Below are 26,668 nucleotides of genomic sequence, written 5' to 3'. Positions count from 1 at the left end.
AACCCCTCGCCCCCTTCAGTTCATAAAAATAATTTGTAACTTAAGTTTCTTCCGCATCTGTCTTGAACTTAAATATTGAATTTCACAAATTTATGTGCCGCCGTTTTCCCGTACGAGGGGTGTTCTTGAGTTAGGAAGGGAAACATGCTATAGATCATAACTCCAAATGGACGGACACTTAATATAAATCCAGAAGCTCTATAAGGAAATATTAGTAAAAAAAAAAGGCCTTTCATATTGTTTTAATATTATTTGTACCATCTGCCAATATGGTATCTTAAGCACTGAAAGTAACAATATTATTAAAAATAAAATAAGTTTCAAGCAATTTTTGTAAAAACTATGCATGTTCATATATATTTTTATTTTGCTTCTAAGTAAATGGTTTAGAAACATCTAACGGTTGAATTAATAAATGCAGGCAAAGCCACTGGTGCATGCTAGCTGTACTGTAATTGTGTAATCTAATTTTAAAAGTTGTATACATAAATATGGGCCACCCCGTATGGATCAAAAGTAGATAATGTGTGATGTCCATTATCTCTGCTACATAAACTGCCTGCAGTAACAACGCTTTACAGAGTACCTTAGGCAGAATTGGAGTAGGTCGTTTTGTCTTCTGCTCCGGATTGAACCTGTACAGTTCCGCCAAATCGGCCATGTTGTAATGCCTCTCAATTTGCTGCTCATCCACAACACGGCACGATAAGGACAGTTTTGCCACTTGACGATCATAGATTTTCTCCTCCATAGTACCCTGGAAACAAAACATTATTATAGGAATTTCAATTACTCTTCTAAGAATGAATTCTGAAATGGAAGGAAGCTTACATAAATCACCAAAGTGTTTCATACCGAGGCAAGGAAACGGTATATAAAGCACGGTTTCTTCTGCCCGAAGCGATAGACACGGAAGATACTCTGCACATCATGCGAAGGGTTCCACGATGCATCAAAGATGATGGCACGATTCGCTCCGTACAGATTAATGCCAAGTCCGCCAGCCCGTGTTGACACCAGAAACAAGCGTGATCTGTGGGAACATAGCACAGATGAGATACAGAACTCACAAAAGAGAATGAAATATTTGGACAAAACCTTAGAAGCTTTTTATAACAACAATTTGTACTCTCCCATGATGCCCATAAAGCACTGAAGGCACAATTTTTCCGATGTATGAAACTGTATTTATATGACAATGGTCATATAACTTATGGTAGAATTAGGTTAAAGAAATATAAAAAATATATTAAAAAGTGAAAATGGTAATGGCGGTGGTAGCATAATGGTAATGGTACCAGATCCACTAGCAATAAACCATATATTCATTTTGTAAATATGTTTACCCCACTTGGTAAATAGTAATTGTTCTCTTCAAGATTAAATTATGATCTTAAAATCTTTAGTTAGTGATAAAAATTTAAGCCAAGAAGAAACACATTAATTTTTGAAACGTTATTTTGTATGTAACATAATGTGTATAAATGACAGTACACTCTCAAAGGTGATTGAAATTATTAAACTAGGATCTATAAAAAGTAACAACTACGTTAAACTACAAGAACCACTAATTAATTTTGTACAGTAGAAGTCCGTTATAGCGAGAATTCATAATGACAAAAATCTGCTTGCTATAGCAGATTGTCGTTATATCAGATTTTTTGTAAAAAGTGGGAAAAACTCTGCACACATTACAATTACTATGTAACAGCAATCTGTTTGTTCAAAACTTGCGTTTTTGCAGATTCCCATACTATGCCTTATTTGTAAATTATTTTTCTAATTTCGAGGCAACGTGAACGCGGATGTTCAATTTCATTCTAAAGAATTGGAGTAGTATCACTCCAGTGGCTTCTGTGGCAAATGTTTCAGTTTTCTTATTCAAACAGAGTCACCTGACCTAACTTAACCTCATATGTATCACGAAAACATATTGCAAGCACCGGTAGAGTAATGATAACTTTTTGCTATAAATTACTCGGGAATAGCATTTCCCAAATTGAACCAGATGCAAGAAAATTCAGTGAAACCTCATAATGCGCATTCCTCATCAAGACGATTTCTTGCTAAGCAAGTCGTAAATTCGAAGTCCCGATTCAAGTCTTATTAAATTTACTGTATTTAAAAACACCTCATTTATCGCCTCACAAATTTTCATTATTACCGCTCAGTACAATCACATTTTTCCCAGCCCTGAAATTGTTCTTTGTCATCCCTTGCGAAAGGAACGTGATTTCCAACACAGATTAGAGCCCCTGGCCACAGGAGGCAGGTCGTGGAATGTTATGTGAAAACAGGAAATGGCCATGAATTCCGGAACTTTAGAGAGTAAATTATAGCTTTGGGAAGCAAGCCATTAGTCTCAGGAAAGTTCAGTTTTACTCTCCGTTCTTCACTGATATTGTTGAATAACCCAGCAAGCTTGTTTGTGTTTGTATTTTGCATTCCATTCAGAAGTCAGAAATTTATTCTGTGTTGAGTAATACAGTGAAGGGTAGCGAATATTTGTCATGTGATAGACGTAAGGATTAGGAATACAACTGCGTGAAGTTGAATAGCGTGGTGCATATCTGTTTTGAGGTAGCCTCGTTACAGATACTGAAAAAGTCGTGAAATAGCTTACTAATGAAGACAAAATCCAGGAAGTGGACAGGCATCCGCATCTGTGAACGGTGGTGTGTATGCTGAAACTCGCACCTTCGAGTTTCAATTAAGAGTCGATTAAAAGTGTTGTCGCATTCAAGATAACAGTCAAAGTAATTTCTCTCGCACATGGCAGAGTTTACCTTCCAAATAATTCATGGTCGAAGAGCGTGGCCTGGAAACGATGTTTAACCCACTGGTCCGAAATATAACGTTTCAGCTGACATTTGTTTTAGAAGGAGTGTGATCTGCAATAATGAGCTGATACTTTTACAGGGCCTCACTGCAATAGTTTTTATATTCGTTGCCAGGTGTTTTACATACCTTTTAATACACCGTTTTTATTTAATAACCCCCAGTGGAAGAGGTTTTCATATCTGTTCTCTCATATTCTTCACGCCTTTTAATACTCTCATTGCATCTTTAGAAACGGTAGATAGCCTATATCTTTCACTGTACCTGTACATACATGACATAAAATGTACGCATGTCGGAACAAAACATATAAAGTGTTTATATATTCGTATTGGATAGTTTTTATTTGTGTATTCAATAGTACATTTTCTCGCTTAACACATTATCTTTCCTTGTCCCCTGCAGAAACGCATAACGAGTTTTTACTGAGTAAATTAACCTCCAAAATCAGTCATCCACTCTGTGCCGTATTCTTACTTAATTTCAATACATAGTTTTAAAATTAAGCGATCGTTTACTTCAGCTGTTATTTTTAACGAGTTAACTATTGCTATTGCCCACTTTATTTATGCATTTATTACGAAAACATGTTGTCTTTCAATTCAAATTGTGCTTATAGAACACCAGTCGACGAGTATTACTAATCGACTCTGATATCGCTTTTGAGTTCAAATGTCGACAAGAGAGCTCGCTAGTGCAGATAACAAATAATCTAGCGATGATGACTGATCACATTCAATATCATCGCTGGAGTGCATAAATATTGATAAGGAAAAAAAATTACACGTGCTTAATCACTCATTATAACGGATGGATCAGTGATAGAGTTCTCGCTGCAACCAAAGGATAATACACAGTTTAATATAGGAATTTCCAAGGGACAGAAAAAAAAGCTGTAGTTATAATGGAGTTCTCGCTATAGAGAACTTCTTCTGTGTATGTTTAAAAAAAAAATAATGTAAAATCAACAAAATGTGTGACATAGCATACTATTCCCTACAAATATAAAACAAATCTCTTGTATCCCTGGTGTAAAAGTTCCTTGTAGAGCTCAAGGCCCACTTCCATAAGGGAGAATAACAATGAATGAATGAATGAATGAACGAGTGAAATTGTTTCAGAGATGAGGCCTGACATATTGCAGATTTTTCTTCAGGAGGTTCTTTCAGGATCTAGAATATTTTAGAGTATTTGTCAAGATTTAATTTCTTTCAGATACGACTGCAAGTAAATACAGTATAATTTAGATCTTCTTCTTCTTCTTCTTCTTCTTCTTCTAGTTAACGTATCTGTCATCGCACGTTGGCGACCATTCCAGCAATCACAGTTTTGTTCTTGGATGCGCAGAATAACAAAACGGTTGTTCGACCAACCCAATGTCGCAGATTCTCCGGCCACGACGTACATGGCCTTCCAGGACCTCTCTTCTCCTCGATATTCCCTTTAATAATTATTTGCAGTAGGGTGTCAATTTCCAGGTGCCTCATGATATGACCCATGTAAGAGAGCTTCTAGATCTTAACAGCCCTACACGGTTCTTTTTCTTTACATATCCTGGTCAAGATCTCCTCACTGCGTATTCTGTCTGCCCAGCTGGTAAAAAGCAAGCGACAGTAGACGTACATGTCCAATGCTTCTAATCTTCTCACGGTGGCTTTCGCGACAGTCCAGGACTCGTCTCTGTACACCACAATGGAGAACACACAGCACTGAGCGATCCAAACCCAAAGCTGCTACAAAGCATCTGAAGGAGGCTTGTAAATGCTGCACTGGCCTTCTCAATGCAGCATTTTACTTCTTGAGAATGGTCCCAGTGCTCACTGTTGACAATGACTAGGTACGTGATTTTCTTGACCCTCTGTATCGGAATTCCACTGACTCACAGACTAATAGCTATGACAGTGTCCTTGCTCACAATCGTGCATTTGGTCTTCATGTTCAAGTTTAGGCCAAGGTTTTCACAAGTCTCCACCACTTTCGATAAGATGTGCTGAAGGTTCTCTGCACTATTGGCCATAATGAGAGTATTGTCAGCTATATGACGTTGTTAATCGTCACTCCATTCGCTTTGATACCACAATCTACACCATGCGGAGCGTTCCTAAAGCAGGTCTCAGAGTACAGGTTGAACAGGAGCAGGGACAGAATACATCCTTGCCTCAGACCTCGTTTGATTGCGACCTCAATCGTGAGTGTGTCCCGCTTGAACACAGGCCTTCCGTTTCCAATATAGGTTTTTAATTATGTAGCTGTATTTGTCATCTATACCAGTCTCCTTCAGCATGCTCATAATTTTCTCATGCCGAACTCTGTCCAACCCCTTCTCGAAGTCCATGAAACACATGATTGCCGGGCAACTGACCTCTATGCATCTCTGAACGAGGATCCAAATGCCAAACAGGGCTTCTCGAGTTCCAAGAACTTCGCAGAACCCAAATTGCGTATCACCAATGTGCTCTTCAGTTTTGCTGTAGATAATTTGGTGATTCATCCGTTGGAAGATTTTTTCAGGCTGATTATATGGTGGTCTTTGTATTCTCTTTCATTAGTTCTCTTTGGAAAGCAGATGAACGTTGATTACAACCAGTCATTAGGGAATTCTCCAGCCTCATAAATCTTGTTGAAGAGTGTCAGCATTAGTTTTCTCCGTTGCTCACCCAGCAGGTCATGACTGGATGGGAACAAGCTGTAAGAAATGAAATGGACTAAAAAAGGATTAATAAACTGGAAAAATAAAATAAAAAAGGTGGAAGTTCATATGGCCCTGGAGATTTTGCTATTTTTATACTCTTAAGTGCCTGTTCTAGCCTATCAGTGCTTCTCATTGTTCCAGGTCTTCCCTGTTTTGTCAAGGAGTTCTTGTATATACTCAATCCACCTCTGCATCTTCATGTCTTTATCCAGAATCAAGTTGTCACTTTCATCTGTCCAGCAGCTCAGTCCATGCTGAACCACCTCGTGAATTCTCTTGTTCAGATGGAACATATCATGATGCCTATCCAGGTCTTCAATTTTGGAATATTGGTCCTCAAGTCATGTGGCTTTGGCCTCCCTGATGTCTCGTCTGATCCTTATACTGAGTTCTCTGTAGTACTTGCTCGGATCTCGGTTTTTATACTGACATCTCATCTGCATGAGGGCCAAAATGGCATTCAGACTCCACAGTTTCATTTTAAGTGATGTTTGACATAATGTGGTATGTGTGGTACCCAAAATGAAGTTTTTGAAGCAAGTCAACTTGTTCTCCACAGTATTGTATCTGCCTGGATTTTAAATGGTTGTTCTAGATTTTTAACGACCTCCTGCTTCTCGTCATCATGGAGTGTTTTCACATCCAGCCTGTCACGCACTATTATCCCCTGTATTTCCTTCAGTTGGAAGCATATACTGGCACAAATCAGGTTGCGGCCGGAAGAGAACAAACTGTAAAATGAAATGGATTTAAAAGGATTAATAAAAAATAAAGAAGAGTCATACCTGTTGTCTTCCTGATTAAAAGCCTTACACCATGCACTCCGGTTCTCAGCAGAAGTGGACCCATCCAGGCGGAAGTAATCCTTACCAAAGACCCACGTGCCTTTGTGATTGTTCAGAGTTTCATCAAGCACATCGTTGTGCGTGGCTTTATTTATCCGCTTGAGGAAGTACTCGATGAGGTCCAGAGAGTACAGGGACTGGCTAAACACCAACCTGCAGATGAGAGAGAGAATAATGCATTATGAAGTAAGTAACTCTTAATCTTTAGAACGCCAGACAAAGATTTATCATTGTTTGGTACTAGTGCGTAAAATACCAGCAACTATATATTGTCGTTTGACAAGCACACCTTACTATCTTCATTTAGCATGATTATGAATGGCAGATGGCAAGATCTTACAGTTTTTTCAGAGTAAAGAACACAGCTAATTTGTTAATTTATTTATGCACATTGGATTTCAGGGGTTTCTCTGGTCCCGTGATGAATAGCAGTTACGTAATGGTAATTGCCTCCTGAACTACTAATGTATCCATACAGACGCACACAAGATGCTGTCAGTTGGTACAATGAATTTTGTTCACATATATTCACAAATTGCACACTCACATAACCTTAATCACAGTATCACAAAACAAAAACACTTCACTTGTAGAATATCAACAAAGCCACCATCTTCAAACAGTTGCCAACTGACACCGAATACCACCGGGGTTACACTTGGAAACACAGGTGAAGACAGATGACTACCAATCAATTCAACATGGAGACTGCCTTAAATCGGCATGACAGCCACTCTCTTCCAATAACTTCCAAACCACAACTTCAGTAACTCAACAGTAACTGACTTCACCGTCATGATAGCCACTTTATATAGGTGCCTGGCCAGGCGTCTAGAAAGTTACCTTACAAAAATAGCTACTTTCTTGAATATTCCAGACTGTCCAAAACATAGATTACAATGTACAGAATATTCTCAATCATTCTAGTAACCTCACACACAATACGATCATTCGACTACGTAAATAATAATAACACTAATACTTAATGACATATCCTCACACACAACGTGATCGTATCGTAATAATAATAATAATACAAATACTAATATGATGTAACACTTCACAGCCATACATACAAGTAGTAGTAATAATAATAATAATAATAATAATAATAATAATAATAATAATAATAATAATAATAATAATAATAATAATAATAATAATAATAATACGAGGCATATTTTTTAAGTAAGGTCCGTTTAAAAATAAGTACACAACGAAAGGTTATTTCAAAAAAGTAAAGTTATTTTCAGAAAGTACATACTTCAGTCTATTTTTCAACATAGTTTCAAGTTTGTTCAAACACTTATCATACCTCGTAACCAATTTTAAAATACCCTCTTCATAGAAACTTTCCACCTGCTCCGATAACCATGAGTTCACTGCCGTTTTCACGTCATCGTCATCATTGTAATGGTTGCCACTGAGGTGATGTTTGAGGTGGAGGAACAGATGGTAATCGCTCGGCGCAAGATCAGGACTGTAGGGTGGGTGGTCTAAAACTTCCCAGCCAAAACTGTCCAATAAATCGCGGGTCTGACCTGCAGTGTGAGGTCTTGCATTGTCATGGAGAAGGACAATTCCCTTTGTTAGCATGCCACGTCTTTTGTTTTGAATCGCTCTGCGTAGCTTTCGCAGGGTTTGGCAGTATGCTTCTGCATTGATAGTAGTTCCTCGTTGCATGAAGTCGACCAACAAAACACCATGCCTATCCCAAAACACCGACCCCATGATTTTGCACTGGGACAGAGTCTGTTTGGCCTTCACTTTTACAGGTGAGTGTGTGTGTGTCTCCATGCCATGCTCTGTTGCTTCGATTCGGGCGTGATATGCGAAACCCATGTTTCGTCTCCAGTTACGATCTGACTCAAGAAGTCACCTTCTTCATCATAACGAGTCAAGAACTTCATCGCACACTCAGATCTTTGGTTTTTGTGGTCCTCTGTTAGGAGTTTCGGGACCCAACGGGAGCACAGTTTCCTAAACTTTAGGTGTTCAGAAACAATGTTGTAAAGCACTGATCTCAACACGTCAGGAAATTCGTTTGAGAGACCTGTTATTGTGAAGCGCCTGTTCTCACGAATCTTCGCTTTAACTGAAGCCACCAAATCCTCTGTAAATAAAGAAGGGCGACTGAAGCAGTCCTCATCATGGACGTTGTCACGGCCATCTTTGAATTGTCGTACCCACTTACGCACTTTGCTTTCACTCATAACAGTATCACTGTACACTTTGCAAATCTGTCGATCAATTTCTGCAGCAGACAGGTTCCATGCTGACAAAAACCGTATCACTGGCCGAACCTCACACGTGGCGGGCGAGTTGATAGTCTTAAACATTTTGAAAGCACAGAACAGAACCGTACAGGTTAGTTACAGAGCTGAAACTGAGCACAGTCATTCCCGAGGCATGCCAGTACAAGACGCAGGCGCTTGTTGCGATATATGCGCGAACTACTAGTGTCAACTTGTGAAAGTTTAGATTTTATAATTCCACCTTTACAATACTGTAATTGTCTTTATTACAAAGACTTCATTAAAATTACACTCGTGAAACATGTTTCGTCCTCTTATAGGACATCTCCAGTCACAAATACAAATACATAACATTAAAAATAAGGCAAGGACACATTAAAATAAGTAAATGTAAAGTCTTTGTATACTGTGACGCGGCGTGATAGTGTCTTGTCAATCTTCAATGTTAAAATGGTGCGGTGTGAACATGATGTCCAATTAAAATCATATGTAAAAACTGTTGTTCAAAACAACGAATTGTCAATTATAAAACTCCGTAAGTGGCTATGCAAATAAAATTATGTGCATGTTGTACATAAAACAGTGTTCTGGTGATGCCACATTGTAATAGATTTCTTGATTAGGAGGTGGAGTTATACTGATGCAAGTTGAACCTGATTGTGAGTTGACAATAGGGGCCTAAAAAGAAAAAGGAAACATGAATGAACTGAAGAATAAAATGCCGTTAAAATGTGATCTAACTGCCCATCCCGTCACTCACCTCCTTGCCCGTCCTACATCGACCACTCCACCTCAAGTGCTAAGGCTAACTGAGTGACGTCTTTAAAAAAAAAAAAAAAAAAAAAAAAAAAAAAAAAAAAAAAAAAAAAAAAAAAAAAAAAAAATTATAACGTGCAACTACTAGTGTCTACAACAAAACGGACGTTACTTAAAAAACACGCTTCGTAGTAATACTTATTCGAGCTCGATATTTCTTAGTTACCCATGGGTGAGAGAATATTGTTTTCAAGTTATACCTGTTATTGCACTTGCATCACTACCGAACAGATACTTTTCAAATTTTCTGTGTCTATTCACTTGGACGGCTGCATTGCAAAGGAATTACCACATTTTATCTGCAATTTTTATTTTATTATTTTTTTGCTATTTTTAAATCTGAATTTTTTGTTTTCAAAGTGTTCAGAAAACATTTTTTTATAAATGTATTTTGAAACTTAATTTAATATTCAAAATTGTAAATTATGTGGCCCTTTAAATAGGGACTTGCAAAATGCTCCCAATCAACCTGTCATTCTTGGCACATTCACAGCATGACAGCGTGGCACTAGAGGGTTAAGGAGTGATGAATTCACTGTCAGTGTTCCTACTAAGTAATACAGATACAGTGATGTAAAGTACATGAGATTCTTATTCACACATTCTTATCTGAGAATCAAAAATAACCAGAAACCTAAGGCTGGCATTACACTATCAAAGATATTTGTCAAAAATCTTTTGTACAATATCTATTATATAGGAGTGTAATGCAGGAATATTTTATAAAAGGCTGTTTTATAAAATTTCTTTGATAAAAGATATGAACAATGTCCTATATTTTGCAAAAGATTTGACTTGTTAAATCCAAAGTGGAAGATCAACCATTAAGTTGGAATGCTGCTATAACAAAACTTCTTATTTCTGAGTATGAAATGAATGAAATGTTGTACAACACAAAGCACCAGAAATATAAAGATATAAATTTAAGACAGAAAGTGTATTTAAACATAGTGAAGGCAATTAATACTATACAGAAAGGATGCACAGTTTTGGACATAAAAAAGAAATTTAGGGCCAGTTCTACCACCTATGGGTAAAGTAGTAATTAACTTGCCCTCCTCGTAAACAATCTCCGTTTGACCACTTCCATGTGCACTATCGGCAGTATAAATCGTAGTTAGCCAGCGCGTAATTTATCGACCGCTTTGAGGGCCTGATATGACTTTACCTAATGTTTTTATGAATCTCTATCATAGAGCTATTTTGTAACGTAGTGCAGCGCATCTCTCTAATTCTTATCTTAATATCTTACATGGTATGTACAGTTTTAAAACCTTTGTGTCTTTATATTGTTTAATTTCTTCGATGCATTTGTGTTTGATTTGCTTTAGGCTGATGATGACCTACTGTTAGGTCGAAACTAGTCCCTGAAACTATTTGTAATTAAAACATTGTACAATTTGTATTGAAAATGTGGACCTGAATATCATCATCATCTTCCTTCCAAGTATTGGGCCATGTGACCCATTACGGTCTTGCATTTTACTTTTTGCAAGACTTGAAAGCAGTCAAATGTCCTTCCGACGGGTTGCTAGCCTGAAGGAAGTAAGACCATTGGTGGGGCTGCCACCTCTCAGCTAATGGACTAGCTGAAATCACAGCATTTCCTCCATAATGGATGTAACGGTTATACCGCTGTGACTCTGTCAACAGGGCTGGGAACAGGTTTTCATCTCGGGAAGGTGAGGTTGGCCTTTGGGCAGGGAGGTTATGTCATAATCATCATCATCATCCTTCCAAGTATTGGGCCATGTGGCCCGTTACGGTCTTGCATTTTCTTTCCATCGCTTCATTGGACGTCCTATAGATCTCTGTCCTCTTGGCTGATAGCGTAGGATCTCCTTTGGTAGTCTTCCAGGTTCCATCCTTTGAACATGACGTTTCCAGTTTTCTTGGTAATCATAGATGTAATTGATTTCTGATTTCACATTCAGTCCCTTAAGCACATCTTCATTTCTTATACGATCCCATTTCGTATAGCCTGCTGTTCTGCGCATGAATGTCATTTCACGTGCTGTAATTCTGGAAATGTCTTGAGTTCTTATTGTCCATGCCTCACTGCCGTAGCAAAGGGTTGGTCTGGCTAAAGTGTTATAAAGACATAAGCGAGTGTGTTTCTGGACAAGAGATGGCTTCATGACATGATTTATGATTCCTGTTGTTCTGGTAAATTTGGTTATTTTTGCAGAGATATCAATTTCTCCTTGGTAAGATAAATTGTATCCCAGATAATTGAATTCGTTGACTCTTTCCAAAATTTTATTATCTAAACAGATTTTACTCGGGATAGGGTCCTTCCCCTTAAAGGCCATTATTTTGCTCTTTTGTGGTGAAATGATCATGTCGAATTTTGAAGAGACTTTCTGTAGATTAAATACTGACCACTGAAGATCATCTTCTGATGATGCTACCATTGCAACATCATCAGCAAAGAGTATGGCATCTAGATGTGTGAGATATCTGCTGACTGGGATTGATCCATGCCTTTCATGCCTCCATTCCTGTATTATGTTGTTCATATAGATTATGAACAGCAAAGGAGAAAGTCCACAACCTTGTCTCACACCTCTGCTGATCGGTTTCCATTCAGTCTGATGATTACCTAACTTTATTGCAATAAGGTTGTCACTGTACATGTTGTATATGTTATCTATTAACTGTTGTGGGACATTATCTTCTGCTAAGATATTAAGAAGTCTGTTCCTGTTAACTAGGTCAAAGGCTTTCTTAAAATCAACAAATGCTATGTGAGTTTCCAAGTTAAATTCCCTGCGTTTTTCGACTAAGATTTTCAAGGTAAAGTAAGCTTCAGCACATGAGCGCCCCTTTCGAAATCCATGTTGTTCATTTCCAATCACATTTTCATAATATCTGAATAATTTTTCTCTGACAATATTTGAGTAAATTTTGTAACCTGAGTTGAGTATACTTATCCCTCTGTAATTTCCACAATCTTTCACACTGCCCTTCTTATGAAGAGGACTTTACCTACTTTACCTACCGGGCAAGTTTTGAGAGCTGAGAAAAAAAAATAAAATAAAAAAATAAAAGATGAAGAGAACCTGCGCACCTTCTAATATCGAGCGAGTGACTTGACCAATCTACTACGAAAATACTTTCCAAAACGCTGCCTTACATGACAGGTTATAACTGGCATAAGAAAATGTAATCTCGAGATTTTAATCCCAATTATGTAATGATTTTGAAGCTCATAAGATTATCAAGAAAGCTTGACATAAATCTTTGTCCATAACTCTTATGACTCCCCTTATTAGGCTTTTTGGTGATAATCAGCAGATGCAACACAGGAAAATATGACAATCGAAATGAGCTTCATACATCTAATGATAGATAGCACCTCACTTGAAAGCGAGAAGTCGCTGAAAATCAGTCTAGCCAACCCTGTATATCGGTGTCCAGCTATGGCTAGCTACCTAGAATCTGTGCGGAGGTGGTTGTACGCAAGCCAAAGTACCAGCTGATATACACCCCCAGGTAGTTTACCTCCTGCGCAGCTGCCAGCCAGAAAACGAGCAGATGGCAGAAAAAGTGAAGTTGAAATGATGTTTACATTATAAATTATATTTATTCCATTTATTTAATTTTGATTATTATAAGAACTTTTATTTTTCTGATAAGCCACGTGAGATAACCTAAAACCATATGGGTTTAAAACTTGTAGTATGAACAAGCAGACAGCTGTAGAAATTATAGTGTACTCTTTTTTGGTGGTTAAATTTAAAACATACCGTTATATTACATGACAATTTTTTTAATTAACAATTCAAGTAAAAACTAATAGTAGCCAATATTCATATAACTGTTCATTTTTGCTGAACGATGATAAAATACTTAATGTAGTGTAATGGTGCAATGGCTGTATGTTATGATCTTTTATAAAAGTCAACTTGCACAAAATATTGTACAGGAGATCTTTGACAAATTTCTTTGATAGTGTAATAACAGCCTTACCAACAACCTACAGATGCTACAGAAAACCAGAAAACACCAAATTATCAGACACAGTGGGAATGGAGAAACAGCAGGACAGAATAGAGAGAAACAGGCTGACCATGTCAGAAGGACAGACGAAGCAAGAATTCCCAGAGCAATGCCAGAATGGACAGTAAACGGAAGGAGATCATGAGGTATGCTAAGGAGAAGATGAATATAAAAAGTGAAGGAAGGGCTGGAGAGAAGAGGTGCTGATGTGCCAAGAGTATTCAGATTGGAGTGGCGGAAGTAGTGGTGGTGGTTATTGTTTACAAGAGGAAGTACAAATGGGCAACCATCCTCTTTCAACATTAATCAAAGAGAAAATGGAACACGTCCGGTACTTCAAAGAAGGAATTGGTGAAAGGAATTGAAGGGCCAAAGGGCATGAGAATGGAAAACTCCCTAGGCCTTGCAAACCCAATACTACGCCATTCCCACGTCCAGGATAGGTGACATAAAGAAATCCCAAACAGATCTCAGGGTTCATTTTTTCAATCTTCATTAACATTTTTAACGTGGGATCCAGACAATACTGATACGCTAAACATTTCTATCTGTCACCAGGATTGATGCACGGATCCATCTTGATGTATCATTAAATTGCAAGAGAAACGATAATTCAATATCTTGAATCTAAGTTAACCTTAGTTACACGAGAAAACTTCAAATGACATCATAAAAATCTTAACTGTTAACATTTATTCAAGAAATAATTACGTAGATAAAAAATGTAAATGGTGAAGCTAGGTTTCAAAATTAATAAATGTTTGTTTCTCTGGAACGTACTAATCATCTAAGCTCATATTATTTTCATTGGTCATGTTATTATCACAATTGAAACGAGTTACTGTTCATTTTTAATTACGTATTCATAAAGAAAATATAATGCATTTTGAGCATGGGAGTTATTGGTTAAGTTAATTTGAAAGATCATTCTTTACATCAGTTCTCGGTCATTTTTGGTTTAGGACAAGATTTGGAGAATATTAGCATTTAGGTTTGTTAACGTTTCAAGATAAGCTTCCAGAAAATGGTAAGTTTCTTAATCGATAACACAAATCCACTTCTATTTAAATTAAATTATTGCATTAATCTTTATGATATTCGATATTAATTCATTATTAAAAGCAAATCATCACTGGACGGATAATAAGGTAACGATATTCTCAACTATGCCCAAATATATATCAATAAATGATCTAATGTGTGAATATTTCTAAGTATTCTGCTTAGGGAAAATCATCTTTGAAGACACTATGTAACATCTACTGTAAATTATATTGTTATACAATATAGTAATAATTATCCATGTTGGCCTGCGTATGCCGTCATTATTCTGGGAAAATTTGATTTCAAAACAGAAGTACAGTAAAACCTCATTAATTCGAAGTCATTGGGAAGCAAAAATCGTACTTCAAATTACGTGATTTCGAATTAACTGCCAATACGTACTTCGAAAATGCCAAACCTTGCGGCATCACAATACATTCTAAGACCCGTTAATGCATGCAATTAGCTTTGATTCACAATTTAAAGCTCTCAAATACCATGGAATTTTTTTTTTCCAAAATGTATTCAAACAAGGTGCATTTACAGTATTCAAATAATGCACTTGGATAACTCACCGGCAAACATAACCTCACACAGTGAAATCAAAAGAAAGAAAACGCGATTCAAAGACGAGGAGAAATCTATACTGGCTCCCCTGTGCAAGTGCTTTATTCATTGGATTACTGTACCGTATGCATTTTAGATGCCTTGTGCTTGTACGAGTACTCGATGCCCTTAAAACATCGCGGCTTATCGAACTTTCCTATTACGAGGGAAGAAAGTCTCTCGCTTCCATCCACATTACAACAACAGTACAGTGACTTGTACGATTTCCTGCCATGGCACTTCTAAGACCCATTAATGCATGCAATCACCTTGATTCTCAGTTTAAACTTTTCAAAAGTCTTGGAAAACACTATTTCAGAAATATATCCAACAAGGTGCATTTACATTATTCAAATAATGTGCCTGTATAAAACTATGGCAAAATATAACCTCGCACAACAAAAGGAAGAAATACAAGATTTAAAGACGAGGAAAAATTATGCTGGCTCCCCTGTGCAAATGCTTTATCTTTTGGATTACTGCACTGTTTGTTGCATTTTTAGATGCCTTGTACTGACATGGAAAGTGCCCGACGCCCTTAAAACATCGTGGCACTTCGAACTTTCCTATTACGGGGGAAGGAAGTCTCTCGCTTCTGCGTGCACTGCATAGCAAAAAACAACACAGTACATTTCCCGGCTGGCAATCTCTCCTTTAAAACCATAAGTCCGTTTGGCCTCAGCATTTATAAAAACAAACAAACAAACAAACAAACAAACAAACAAACAAACAATGCAGTTTCATTAGCTTTGACAATATTGTTTGGTGCGTACGAATTGATTATAGGCTATAAACCATGCTTTTTCGCCAACTGTAGGCATCGCCAGTGTTCGCAGATTGTACCTCTCCGCACACTGCCTGCTACGTGATATTGTGGCGTTCCTTAAAACGCTGAATACAAAATAATTACGATTCCGCTCGAACATAGCAGGTATGAAACACACTGTAGACACGCCAAAGTAGGTGAAAGCGTGCAAAGTTATCCCTGCAGCGTTCCGGAAAACGAGTTCTTTCATGACACGGAGAAATTTTGAATACTATTTTTTTTTTTTTTTCAAAATGTAAAGGAAGTTTTGAATTAAAAGTCTGAATTTTGGTAACGGGACCGATATTATTCTTTGAATTACAAATTGTCTGTATTTCGAATTAAACGATTTAAATAACATGCAAAACCGTACCTCATGTTTCCGGGAACGAGAGCTACTTCGAATTATGTGAGATTTTGAATTAACTGATTTCAAATTATCAAGGTTCTACTGTATTAAGTTAAAAAATCCAAGTGAGTAACTAATCAACCTTATAATGGATTCCTTTTGATGATATTAATCTATAACAACATTTCATGTATGTGCTACCACGTCACCACTAACATATGTCCGACTCGTTGGCTGAATGGTCAGGGTACTGGCCTTCAGTTCAGAAGGTCCTGGGTTCGATTCCCGGCCGGGTCAGGGATTTTAACCTTCATTGGTTAATTCCAGTGGCCCGGGGGCTGGGTGTTTGTGCTGTCCCCAACATCCCTGCATCTCACACACCACACACAACACTATCCTCCACTACAACAACACGCAGTTATGTACTCATGGCAGATACCGCCCACCCTCATCAGAGGGTCTGCCTTACAAGGACTGCACGCGGCTAGAAATAGCCACACAAAATTATTAATATTATTATAACACTAACATATGATATGGATTTTCGGGCAATACTTTATCATTGCATAATGAACATACATGATCCTACTGTGCGTCAATATTCTCTCCTAATATTTCAAATACATCATTTACCTCTCATATTTTGTCGTAACATTACTTATTCCTTCAATATATTCTACATTTTCTTCATATAAAACATCATAATATCTTCATTATAACACATTTTATCTCATATCTCTTCATATTCTTTCACACATTTTGCACATACACTACAGTCCTGTTTATTCGAACCCCGTTAATCCGAAAGTCCGGTTAATCCAAACTGAAATATTCAATTTAAAAAAAAAAATCTCCTTACTGAAATGAAAGAACATATTATAGAATGAAGATTTACTTGCATTTTATTAGTCATATTTTACTAGAATAACTTAATGTAAACATAATTACACATCATAAACCATCAATCACTGGTAGTTTATCTTTACAAAGTCTGTTAGTTTCTTTTGCCGTCGTGATTGGAACCGACTCGAAGATGCAGTGTTAAACCAGAGTCTCAAAACATCACATCAGTGGGTGTAGCAACGGAGTGTTGCTCGACGTAGTGTACGGCAATTTCTAAGGCTGCCGCAGCATTTGAATGTGACACTAGTTGTTCATTGTGGTCTTCTTCATCGTCACTCTGCTCCTCATCAACTCCAGATTCTTTCTCCACCACAACTACAATTTCTTGGTCTGTTTGTAATTGATGACAGTCAACTTCCATCCACTCGCTAATGTCATTTTCATTATCGATTTCTCCTCTACGGGTTCTTAACTACCCCACTGTAATTTTATACAGTATTTTATTAATGTAACTGCTAAAGAATGAGCATTTCAAATCACAGTATGTACTGTAATGTATTGTAGAAACTATTTTCCTCAGACGGTTGAGGCTCTGACCTTCTGACGCCAACTTGGCAGGTTCGATCCTGGCTCAGTCTGGTGGTATTTGAAGGTGCTCAAATACGTCAGCCCCACGTAAGTAGATTTACTGGCACGTAAAAGAACTCCTGCAGGAGAAAATCCCGGCACCTAGGCGTCTCCAGAAACTGTAAAAATAGTTAGCAAAACAATAATATTATTATTAGAAAATATTTTCCGGTTAATCTGAAAATTTCGTAATCCGAACAGACTACGATCCCAATTAGTTTGGATAAATGAGACTCTCGTGTATATCTTATTTGATGCTTAAATAACCTTATTTTCAAATATTTGTCGTATTGGATCAATATCTTCTTAAATAACCTTCACAAGTCTTCAGTCTGCCATCATATCCATATCTAACACATATCCGAATTTATTATGGTAACATATAACCTCTACTTATCATATCACTTGGCATTGCATGTTGAAGATCCTAAAATGATTCCTCTTATATACTTCACATATGATACAGTATAACATGGCTAATTGAGATTCTTTGCTCTCATTGAAACATCATTATCATTTTACTACATTCCCTAACTGGGGTTTATCTTATTTCTGATGAAGACTACCTATCCCTTACATCATCGGCACATATATAAATCACTCGCAAAAATCTAATATAATTTAAATCATTCTGAAGACACTAAACACATATCTATTGCTGTGGGCTTTAACTACAAAATACTAACCTTGTTTCTATTTATCGATATATACATTTTATTAAAGAAACGTATCTTTTTCAGTCGCTTTCTGGAATGATATCTGTCGTTTGGTCATCCTCCGCATCTCTGGATTCTGGTCATTCTGATTGACCGGTCATCGTGATGTCATCAGGCACCAGAGGTCATCTCTGCCATGTCGGTCCAGCTTGGAATCATCCAGAAACCCCATGGCACTACAGCCCTTGAAGGGTCTTGTCCTACCAAGCGCCCGCTGCTCAGCCCGAAGGCCTGCAGATTACGAGGTGTCATGTGGTCAGCATGTTGAATCCTCTCGGCCGTTATTCTCGGCTTTCTAGACCGGGGCCGCTATCTCACCGTCAGATAGCTCCTCAATTCTAATCATGTAGGCTGAGTGGACCTTGAACCAGCCCTCAGTTCCAGATAAAAATCCCTGACCTGGCCAGCAATCGAACCCGGGGTCTCCGGGTAAGAGCAAGGCACGCTACCCCTACACCACGGGGCCGGCAATCATCCCGACAGTCGATCTCAAATCTTCTTAGAGGGCCACGGTTTCCATCAAAACCTTGGTCGAAAAGACAGAATACATTGATGAAATCAGCTGTGATATGCTATCATTTTCAAAGCCTTCTAACATAATTTACTACTTAATTCCACTTAATATGGCTTCGTATAATTTCAATTGCTATTAGATCTCCAATATGTCTGCTAATATTTCAAGTTTATCTCGTATAGAATGGCTTTTCTAGTCATTGATGGTTTATGCTGCGATATGTTGAATATCTGCTTTTATAGTCATGGCCTTGTCTTTGTAGATTTTCAATGCCGCTGCTAATCAATTTACAAGTCTTGTATTTTAATATCTCTCACGTATTATTTAATCTTTTTATATATTCTTCTATTATATTTTTGTTTATATGTTATGAGTATCTTTCTTTTCTTGAATTCTTCTCTTGTTGTTAATATCTTGTAAGCTTTATGCAGCTTTTTGCTTCGAACATGTCCAGGCTCTAGAGTTAGCTTTTCAGTTGTGATTTTTAAACAGTGTTGGTCTTAACAATTCGAATATCTAGTTTGTCTTGATCGCTGCCAACACAATCTTAATTCCCACTTTGCGTTACTCTCAATTTCCTTGACATTTTATATAATCTATTTGTTGTGTCTAACTTATTATTAATAATCACGTTCGTCTTAATTCAATTGAGCTTAATTTCTGGAATAGCGGAATGGCACAATACCTAGGAATCAAAGAATTGTTTAATCACCTAATCGATACCTTTATTTGCCTTTGGCAATTTTATAAAATCATTTGTAATGCACGTTTTGTCTGCTTCCACCTTAACCAGTGTTTTTCAAACACGTTTTTGAGTAGAAGCATAACAGAGACTAAAAAAAGACTTTTTATTTTTTAAATTGGAAGCTGAATAAATGTTTTAATAGTATTTTAGTTAAGTTTTTAATGACATATCTTAAGGATTCCTCCTGCCCCCCACCACTATTGTCCTTCCCTCCCTAGACAAAGTTATAAGCTTTTCACGAGAAGAGACCAAGGCTGTTATGAGAACAATATATTGTGTATACTTTCATCTTTCTGTACGTAAGCATAAGTGAATGTAGCTGATGAAACATGTACTACGAATTATTTTATAAAACTGCCAAAGGCAAATACAGTCGAACCTCAATATCTCGAACCTCCACTACTCGAATTTCCTAGCCGTTTGTCCTGTTCTTCACGTATATTCATTTGTCTATTATTCCAAATTCGGTTACACGAATTTCTTTATTTCTCAAAGCACACATTTCCTCCCTTGAAGCAAAAAAAACCTCTGTAACTTGAATTTTGTACGACATTAACTCTGCAATATGGAACATGTGGTTTGTGAGGACCAGTTAACAAATAAAGAAAGGTTTATAGTGATGCTGGGAGCTAATACGGTAGGACGAGAAAGGCCCCACCTTATCAATACAAATTTATTTATACAAATATCTACAGTACCGGTTTCGACTCTTTACATGTAGTCATCCTCAGCTGTACACCGTTATCTTCACATAAATCAAATTAGTTGATTTGCCTTGTCCATAATAATAGTCATAATAATAGGATATATCTTACTTCTAATTGAGCCTACTTCAGGGTGAATTCGACTATGTACAATCTAAAATGTGTAGGTGAATCTTTTAGGCCTAAAATCATGTAAATGGGCTGTTATTAAAAGTACAATTACGTAAACACTTTTTTAAAAATATATGTGATGCATGTAAAATGTTGTCTTAAAATGTACAGTTCAAGTAAAATCCGTTATAATAAATAAATAGGAAACATTTTGTTGGAATAAGTTTTCGTCTAACGTACGTTGATTTTCTTCAATATGATGTGAAAATCGTATAAATGGACTATTATTAAAAGTACAGTTACATAAACACTCTTAAAAATATATATAGTACATGTAGAATGTCATCTTAAAATGTGCAGATTCATGTAAGATCCGTTACAATAAATAGGAAACAATTTTTTTAGAGTAAGTTTCTGGTCTTGCATTCGTTGATTTTCTTCAATATGATATGGAGAATGTCTATGCTTTCTTGTAAGTGGTGCTCTTCTTTCTGCTGTATATTGTGCTTATTCATTAGTTTATGGTTGACTTATCAATCATTAATAACAAGTCTGATGTATTGTCTGAGGTAGATGTGTGCAGCTGTGGTTGAATATGGCTGGAGTATTGAATGTAATTTCTTTTCTGTGAGTGTCAAATGCAGGAAGGTGGGTCTTCTCCGGTCTATAAATGCCGATGTGTGTCTGTAAGAAACGAAAAATGAAATTGAGAATTTGTAGTCTGAGGGATGCCTGTTTTTGTGTGTGTGTTTAATATAGAGTGTTGGGCGGCGGGAAATAACCTGACTCCCTAAGGGGGCCAACGGCTTCGGGCGAATGAGCCCCTTTGGGTGGGGTGATGGTCCCCACAGTGGAGGAAATGCCACTGGAATCCATTATGCAGCGTCTGTTCTCCAGGTTAGGGGCGGCTGCACAAGGCGTCTGTACTCCAGAGGAGCGGCCTCATTATCACCTCACTGGATCACATCCAGAGTTGTAATTCGGGACCTAGTCCCACACAGGTGACACCTTGACAGTCAACCATGGAAGGTCTTTTAAGGAATACTCCACCGGCTGAACCAAGAGTTCAGAGAAGGCAGCATTCGGATACGGTGGGCTGCCACCTGAAAGATACCGTGAAGTCGGAGGCACGGAAATACCCCAGTACTACATACACGAATGAGACAAAATCAAGAATCAAACCAAAGCAGATAACATACTTCTCTACACACAACATAAACTCACTCATGCAAACCGGTAAACTAAAAGTGATCACCGACATAATGGACCAACACAAAATTCTTATCATGGGATTACAGGAAATTAGAAACACTGACCAGGATGCCTTGGAATCTCAAGGGTACAGACTTTATAAAGGTATACCCGGGAAGAGAGTGCTGAAGAATGTCCCACAATTTGGAACAGGATTTTTGGTCAGCCTTAAAATAATAAACTCAGTTCAAGAATTCAGATCACAGTCTCCACGACTCTCAACGCTCACCTTAAAGGCATCTAATAAAATCTATACTATAATAAATGCCCATGCTCCCACTAATGATAAAAACAACTCCTCAAAAGACCAGGAGGAAACAGGAGAATTTTGGGACCTATTGGACCAGACCATAGATAACATCCCCAAACACCATATAAAATTATTAATAGGCGACTTCAACGCTCAACTAGGCAGAGAAAGAAAATACCGTGACATCATCGGAAAATGGCCAGCACACAAGAAAACAAATAAAAATGGAGAGAGACTAGTTGACCTGTGTAGAAACCATAATTTAATCTCAAAATCTACATGTTTTAAGAGGAAACCTCAAAAACTCAAAACATGGAAACACCCTGACTACACTAAAGGAGAATGGCAACTGGACCACGTCTGCATGGACAAATACCACCACAAAGAGATCTATAACGTCAAAGTCCTCCGAGGAATAGACACAGGTTCAGATCACTACGTAGTTAAAATTAAAATTAAACTCACTCCCCAGAGGAGACAACAAAAGCAAGCTCTTAAAACTAAAAGAAAAATAGATCCTACCCAGCTAATCAACAACAAAAATTACCAGAAAGCAACTGAAAAAATAAAAATCACAGACAAACTTGAAGACTTAGTACACAACCTTAAACAAATTGCAGAAGACCTAGCTCCAATTGAACCACGTAAAAAACACCAATGGTGGAACAGTGAATGTGATGAAACAGTGGAGAAAAGTCAGGCATGGCTATTACATCAGTCCCAAAAGACAGAAATATCCTATCAAAAGCTAGTAAAACAGAGAAAAGAAACTACCCAAGTCTTAAGAAGAATAAAAAGACAACATCGTAAGGACACCCTGCAGTTAATTGAAGAACAGTTCAGTAAAACTAAATCAAGGGACTACTACAAAACCTTCAGAAAGCAGCTCCAAAAATATGAACCCCCGACCCTACTGATGAAGGATGAAGATGGTAAGCTGGCCCATAACAATAAAGACATGCAGAAATTCTGGCTAAACATTTCAACAAGCTTTTAAATTGTGAGGAACCTACAGAACTCCTTCATTTGGACACCAACACCCCGATAAAAACATCACCAGAAAACATCAATCCCCCCACAATAAAGGAAGTCTACCAAGCTCTGAATAAATTAAAAAACTACAAAGCGCCAGGAGAAGATCAGACCTTTGCAGAAATCTGGAAATATGCAGGAACCTCAGCAAAAGTTGACCTCCATCAACAACTTGTCTCTATCTGGATTAAAGAAGAACTACCAGAACACTGGACAACAGCCCTCATTCATCCTCTGCACAAAAAAGGGGACAAAACCGACCCTAATAACTACAGGGGAATCTCTCTCCTAGGCATAACATACAAAATATTTTCAATAATCATCCTTAATAGGATAAGTTTACAACTTGAGAAAGAACTAGGAGAATATCAAGGAGGTTTCAGACCCTGGAGGAGCTGTCCTGATCAGATCATGAGTCTTAAGTTGATAATGGACTATAACAGGAGAAGAAACAGAGATATGGTAGATGAAGAAAAGAAGCAAAAACCCAGATATCAGAACTTCAAAACATTGCAAATAAAATTGGTCTCAAAATATCATTTGAAAAAACAGAAATTATACCCCAAAAACCAACACAGCTAAAAGAAGTCACCATAAATGGTAATAAAATCAAAATAGTAACTCAGTTTAAATATCTTGGAGAAGTAATAACACATAACTTAAATGAAAAAATCTCAATCCAAGTAAGAACAAATAGATTAGCTAAAGCACAAAAATTAACATGGGATATCTACAAAAAGAAATGTCTATCAATAAATACAAAAATAAAACACTACAACACAGTTATAAAACCGGAAGCTACATATGCAGCAGAAACACTCTTTTACCTGAATAAACAATCAAAGACTGACAGACTTCAGAAAATTGAAAGGAGGATTGGAAGAACCTGTATCAACAAAAAATATCAGAAAGATGGACAGTGGCGGTTAATACCTAACAAAGTCGTGTACAAAGAGCTAGAACCCATTACAGATACTATGCGTAAGAGGAGACTGGGATTCTTTGGACATATCATGAGGATGCAGGACTCGAGACTTCTGAAACAACTAGTACAACACAATCTCGTCTCAAAAAATACCACAACAGGATGTAAATGGATCAGAGAAGTAAGAGAGGATCTGAAGGAAATAGGCCTTACAACAGAAGACACCAAAAATAAGATAAAATTGAATACAAAACTCAAGAATACAAACCTCCGCTTTACCCTTACACAAAACAAACCAACAACACGCACATTTTCAACTGAGGAAAGGGCACAAAGATCGGAGCGTCTGAAGAAGGACTGGGAGGACCGCAAAGCCCGAACAATCCCTTCAAAGAGACCTGAACGATGGACTGACTAAAGTGATCCTACCTATGTGGTCATAAAAGAAGAAGAAGAAGAAGAAGAGTACTTACGATTGCTATTGTGGTTGTGATGTGCTAGCTTTGGCTGCCTGGCGTGCACTGTGTCGTGTTCTTCTGGTGTTAGTGTCCGCTGCTGTAAGGGGAATGGAGGGGTGAGGGATGAGGGGAGTTGTTGTGGTGGGGGTAGGGGTGGAGTTGGGCGTGTTGATCATCTGTGTGTTGGCGCGTGCTGGATGTTGTTTATTGATTATTTTAAGATAATAGTTTTTTAGATTTAAAGTTAAAAACTTCATTATTGTTCCGTATTGAATAGAGAAATAAGATGTACAATATTATAGGTTAGGATCCGCCTTTCAATACTCCGTAATAAGATGGTAAAAAGTAGTTACAACCTGTTTAATGGGACCGGTTTCAACACATTTTAAGTGTCATCATCAGCCAATTTGCGAAGATCTTAAAACAACTAGCACATTGAATACAGGCAAAAAATTAACATTGTATCATAACGTAGCAATTCAGTAAATGTTCAAAACACTAGACCCGAACATAAAATTTACAAAAGAAACCGAAAACAATCAGAAATTAAATTACCTCGACTTGACTATAACCAGGCATGAAAATCATTTATCTTTCAAAATGTACCAAAAACCCACACACACATCGAACACGATCAAAACAGATTCCATCCACCCCAGTACTCATAAAAAAGCAGCATATTACAGTATGATTTATAGGGCCTTCAACATACCATTATCAAGAACTGACTTTAATGAAGAAATACGACTAATTCATGAGATAGCTAAGAATAATGGTTACAAGAAAGAAATGGTCAACACCATCATTCAGAAAATCAAGTCCCAACCAAAAACCAGATTAACAAAAACAGATAAACCCAAGAAGGACTACGCATTATTCACTTTCAACAATACACACATACACCCACTAATTAATATATTCAAAAAACACAACCTAAAAATAGCGTTCAAAACATCACACAACAGTACTAATATATTACATAATACCAAGACAATCAATAAGACTAATAAATATCACCACTCAGAAGTATACCGTATCAAATGTAATAACTGTGAAATAAGTTATATAGGACGTAGTGGTAGGAATTTTGCAATCAGGTGCAATGAACACGTTAATGCTGTGAAACACAATCAATTATCTGCAAGAGATCAACATATCGACGAATGTAAACATAATTTCACGAACATTGAAAACGACATGAAAATTCTTATCATAAACCCCAAAGGTCCCTTACTCAATATAACAATGATTGATAAGTCAACCATAAACTAATGAATAAGCATAATATACAGCAGAAAGAAGAGCACCACTTACAAGAAAGCATAGACATTCTCCATATCATATTGAAGAAAATCAACGAATGCAAGACCGGAAACTTACTCTAAAAAAATTGTTTCCTATTTATTGTAACGGATCTTACATGAATCTGCACATTTTAAGATGACATTCTACATGTACTATATATATTTTTAAGAGTGTTTATGTAACTGTACTTTTAATAATAGTCCATTTATACGATTTTCACATCATATTGAAGAAAATCAACATACGTTAGACGAAAACTTATTCCAACAAAATGTTTCCTATTTATTTATTATAACGGATTTTACTTGAACTGTACATTTTAAGACAACATTTTACATGCATCACATATATTTTTAAAAAAGTGTTTACGTAATTGTACTTTTAATAACAGCCCATTTACATGATTTTAGGCCTAAAAGATTCACCTACACATTTTAGATTGTACATAGTCGAATTCACCCTGAAGTAGGCTCAATTAGAAGTAAGATATATCCTATTATTATGACTATTATTATGGACAAGGCAAATCAACTAATTTGATTTATGTGAAGATAACGGTGTACAGCTGAGGATGACTACATGTAAAGAGTCGAAACCGGTACTGTAGATATTTGTATAAATAAATTTGTATTGATAAGGTGGAACCTTTCTCGTCTATAACTTACGATAACGGTCAATACGGAAAATGAAACTGATAAATCAAGGTAATACGGCAGGAACCGAAAAACTAAAACTTCCAATAATTGCAAAATCGGCGAAGCCTTGCTGTTTCTCAGGTGTGAATTAATTACCGGTCATGTACGAAAGCAACCCCCAAAGTCGTGGATGACAAGTTTCGTTTACGAATTTCGGCTGCGTGGTAGTAACGAGAAGTTTCAACGTGAAGAGAGGAAAGGTTAACCATAACAAGTGATGCCGTAAGAGTTTGTTTGTAT

The 26,668-nt window shown here is 37.1% G+C and overlaps 1 protein-coding gene across 4 annotated transcripts in view; it reads right to left on the bottom strand.

The window, feature by feature from the left end:
* LOC136856717 (transcriptional regulator ATRX homolog) overlaps positions 1-26,668 on the bottom strand; it is a 462,565-nt gene that overhangs the window by 144,249 nt on the left and 291,648 nt on the right. For all 4 annotated transcript variants that reach the window (XM_068225163.1, XM_068225164.1, XM_068225166.1 and 1 more), the window contains exons 20-22: positions 6,316-6,528; positions 856-1,033; positions 587-757 (exon numbers count right to left, since the gene is read on the bottom strand). In XM_068225163.1, coding sequence (XP_068081264.1) covers positions 587-757; positions 856-1,033; positions 6,316-6,528 — 562 coding nt within the window. The remainder of the gene's footprint in view (positions 1-586; positions 758-855; positions 1,034-6,315; positions 6,529-26,668) is intronic.

Source organism: Anabrus simplex, chromosome 1 (assembly GCF_040414725.1).
Source record: "Anabrus simplex isolate iqAnaSimp1 chromosome 1, ASM4041472v1, whole genome shotgun sequence".
In the NCBI taxonomy this organism is placed as follows: domain Eukaryota; kingdom Metazoa; phylum Arthropoda; class Insecta; order Orthoptera; family Tettigoniidae; genus Anabrus; species Anabrus simplex.
The sequence above is the reverse complement of the archived record's forward strand: the minus strand, read 5'-3'. Positions and strand labels throughout refer to the sequence as shown.